At 41.4% G+C, this 2944-nt stretch overlaps 1 protein-coding gene across 2 annotated transcripts in view; it reads right to left on the bottom strand.

Annotated features, from left to right (window-relative positions):
- Positions 1 to 2944, bottom strand: part of LOC122560719 (ADP-ribosylation factor-binding protein GGA1-like) — a 43538-nt gene that overhangs the window by 22474 nt on the left and 18120 nt on the right. For both annotated transcript variants that reach the window (XM_043711685.1, XM_043711684.1), the window contains exon 4: positions 2325 to 2423. In XM_043711685.1, coding sequence (XP_043567620.1) covers positions 2325 to 2423 — 99 coding nt within the window. The remainder of the gene's footprint in view (positions 1 to 2324; positions 2424 to 2944) is intronic.

Genomic DNA, 2944 nt, shown 5'->3' on the forward strand with positions numbered 1-2944 from the left:
GTGGATGGGGTGTGTTGGAGGCGGGAGAAGGGGTCGTCAGAGGGTGGGCGAGAGTCTTGGTTAAAGAAGTAGGCGCGGAGGCGAAGGCGGCGGAAGAATTGTTCGATGTCATGCCGCGTGTTGAACTCACCCTCCCCCAAGTCCCTCCTCCCTACCTTTTATCTTAGCCTGCTGGACAAACTTTCCTCATTCCTGAAGAAGGGCTTATGCCCGAAACGTCGATTCTCCTGTTCCCTGGATGCTGCCTGACCTGCTGCGCTTTTCCAGCAACACATTTTCAGCTCTGATCTCCAGCATCTGCAGACCTGACTTTCTCCTCATACTTGCAGACTAAATGGAGGCATTCTGCAACTAGTCACCCAGACTGCCTTTGGCGTCCACAGTGAGACTACATTGTGAGCAATGAATACACTAAATTGAATGTACAACTACATCGCTACTTCACTTGGAAGGCGTGTTTGAGGCTTTGGACAGTGAGAGGGGAAGTTGGCTGGGAGTAGAGAAAAGGATAGTTGTTACATCTCCTGCAATCGAGTTGGAAAATGCCATGGAAAGGTGATAAGACGTTGGTGGCTATTGAGTAGACCAAGGTGTCACAGAGGGAATAGTCCTTTCAACATGCTAACGAGAAGAGAGAGAAACTGGTGTTTGGTGGCAAATCCTGCTCAAGGTGGTAGAAATAGTGAAGGATGATCCCTCGAACTTGAGGGCTAATGGGGTGGAAAGTGAGGAGATGGAGAACCTCATCATACTTCTGAGAGGGAAACAAATGTGGATTTGAGAAACTGTCAAATACCGCTTAAATAATACCAATTATAGTGTCAACTGCAAACTTGCTAATTAAACCATCTACATTTTCATGTTAATCATTTATATATATTACAAACAACAGAGGTCCCAATGAGGAATGATTATAAACAATTAATTAGTTATAAATTACAAGTATAATTTATGTCACTTATGAAACATTTGGACAGGTTCATGGATGGGGCAGGTATGGAAAGATATGGATCAAATGCAGGCAAATGGGCCTAGTTTAAATTGTGAAACTGGACGGCAAGGGCAAGTTGGGCCAAGCACCTGTTTTCATGCAGTAGACCTCTGACTCTATTAATATACTTATCAGATCAAAGGGACAGGTTTAGAAATTGATACTGGTTGGTCTGACACATCCCAGGGTGCCACATTACCATGGGAATAGGGTGCAGGAGATACGCCTGTTGTGTGTTTCTTCTCTTCGACACAGATATAGAGAAAGAGAGAGAAAGCTGGCAAGAGTCAACTTGAGAAGATAGTGGTGTATCAGACAGCAGCCAAGAAACAGAGCACAGAGGCCAAGAGGAAGGAGAGTTACTGCATTGGAGTCACTAAACAGAAATTGAGAGGGGAGGTCATGCTTGCAAAAAAAGTCTAAATTCATGAGAAATTAAAATTGTCAGATTCATCTAATAAAACTACTGGAAGTGGTCCTCAAAGAAAATCCTCCAGACAGAGGGAGCTAGGAAAGTCTAAGTACCAAATTGGAGAAACAGAAGAAAAAGTGAATTTCTGAAATCTGTGGCACACTATAGGTTGATCCCAGGAGAAATGAAAAACCCTCAAAATCCTGGAATGTTTGGGGGACTCTTGGGTGGAATTAAAAACAGAACAGAAAGTGGAGGTTTGAATTTCTTTTCAATGGCTTCCTTGTGATCATAACACCATGAATGGACAGTGTTCCCAAGCTTTCAGAAAATACAGTTCAACAATCTTTAAAGGATCTCCTCCAGTTGATTCAGTCAGCTTTGGGAAGAAACACTTCAACAAAAAATGTATTTGGCAACCTCTGCAGTGGTTTGAGATGCACCTATCAGACCCCATCTTGAGTATTTGTTCAGATTCAGGAACAGTGCCGCGGGAATAATATATTGGCCTTTAAGAAAGACATCATAAGTTCACCAGAATTTTACCAGATTGAAAGGGATAAAATGCACAGATAGGTACATAGACTGGTGTCCTATGGTACTCCTATGGTGTCCAAAATATTAAAGAATGATCAAATGAAGATATTTAAGGTGATTAAAGGTTTCAATAGGTTAGATAGAAAGCAATTATTTCTCTGGTAGGGTGGGTGTGGAGTTTTGAATAAGAGGGGGTACAATCTCAGAAAATTGAGGCACAATGTTCAGGAGTGATAGCAGGTATTATTTCTTCACACACAACATAATGAAAACCTAGAACGCTCACAGGTAAGCTAAAAAGGATCAGAATGCAACACAGCATTATTGTTCGTTATCACTATAGCTCAAAGATACAATATTGATCTGGAAAGCATTGTACAATACCTTTGGTGATAAAACTTTAATTAGATCATTTAAAAATCGATACTTTCCAGCTTCATTCTGAAAACGTTTTCCACAGTTATTCATACAAGCCTCTAATACCTGTGAAAAGAAAAATCCAGGTCATTAAACACTGTACACACAAACACTATACCAAAACCAACAAATACAATCAAACTCTGTATATACACAGACACACTCAAACATCAAACCATAATCACTAGCTACAACGTATGATCAGTGGTCAATCTATGGAACACGATCTCTAAAAATAAAAGAGTGAAACTGCTCAGTGAGCAGAAGTTTAGTGAAAGTAAAACTCTCTGGGACCATAATGGGAACAGTCAGTGTTGATTTATTCAAGGTTCCAACTGTTGAGAAAATAATATTTTGGATGCAGTGTGAGTTATTTGAGACATTACATGGATTAGTGGTGCTGGAAGAGCACAGCAGTTTAGGCAGCATTCAAGGAGCTTCGAAATCGACGTTTCGGGCAAAAGCCCTTCATCAGGAATAAAGGCAGTGAGCCTGAAGTGTGGAGAGATAAGCTCGAGGAGGGTGGGGATGGGGATAAAGTAGCATAGAGTACAATGAGTGAGTGGAGGAGGGGATGAAGGTGAGAG

This window comes from Chiloscyllium plagiosum, chromosome 21, assembly GCF_004010195.1.
Source record: "Chiloscyllium plagiosum isolate BGI_BamShark_2017 chromosome 21, ASM401019v2, whole genome shotgun sequence".
Taxonomy (NCBI): domain Eukaryota; kingdom Metazoa; phylum Chordata; class Chondrichthyes; order Orectolobiformes; family Hemiscylliidae; genus Chiloscyllium; species Chiloscyllium plagiosum.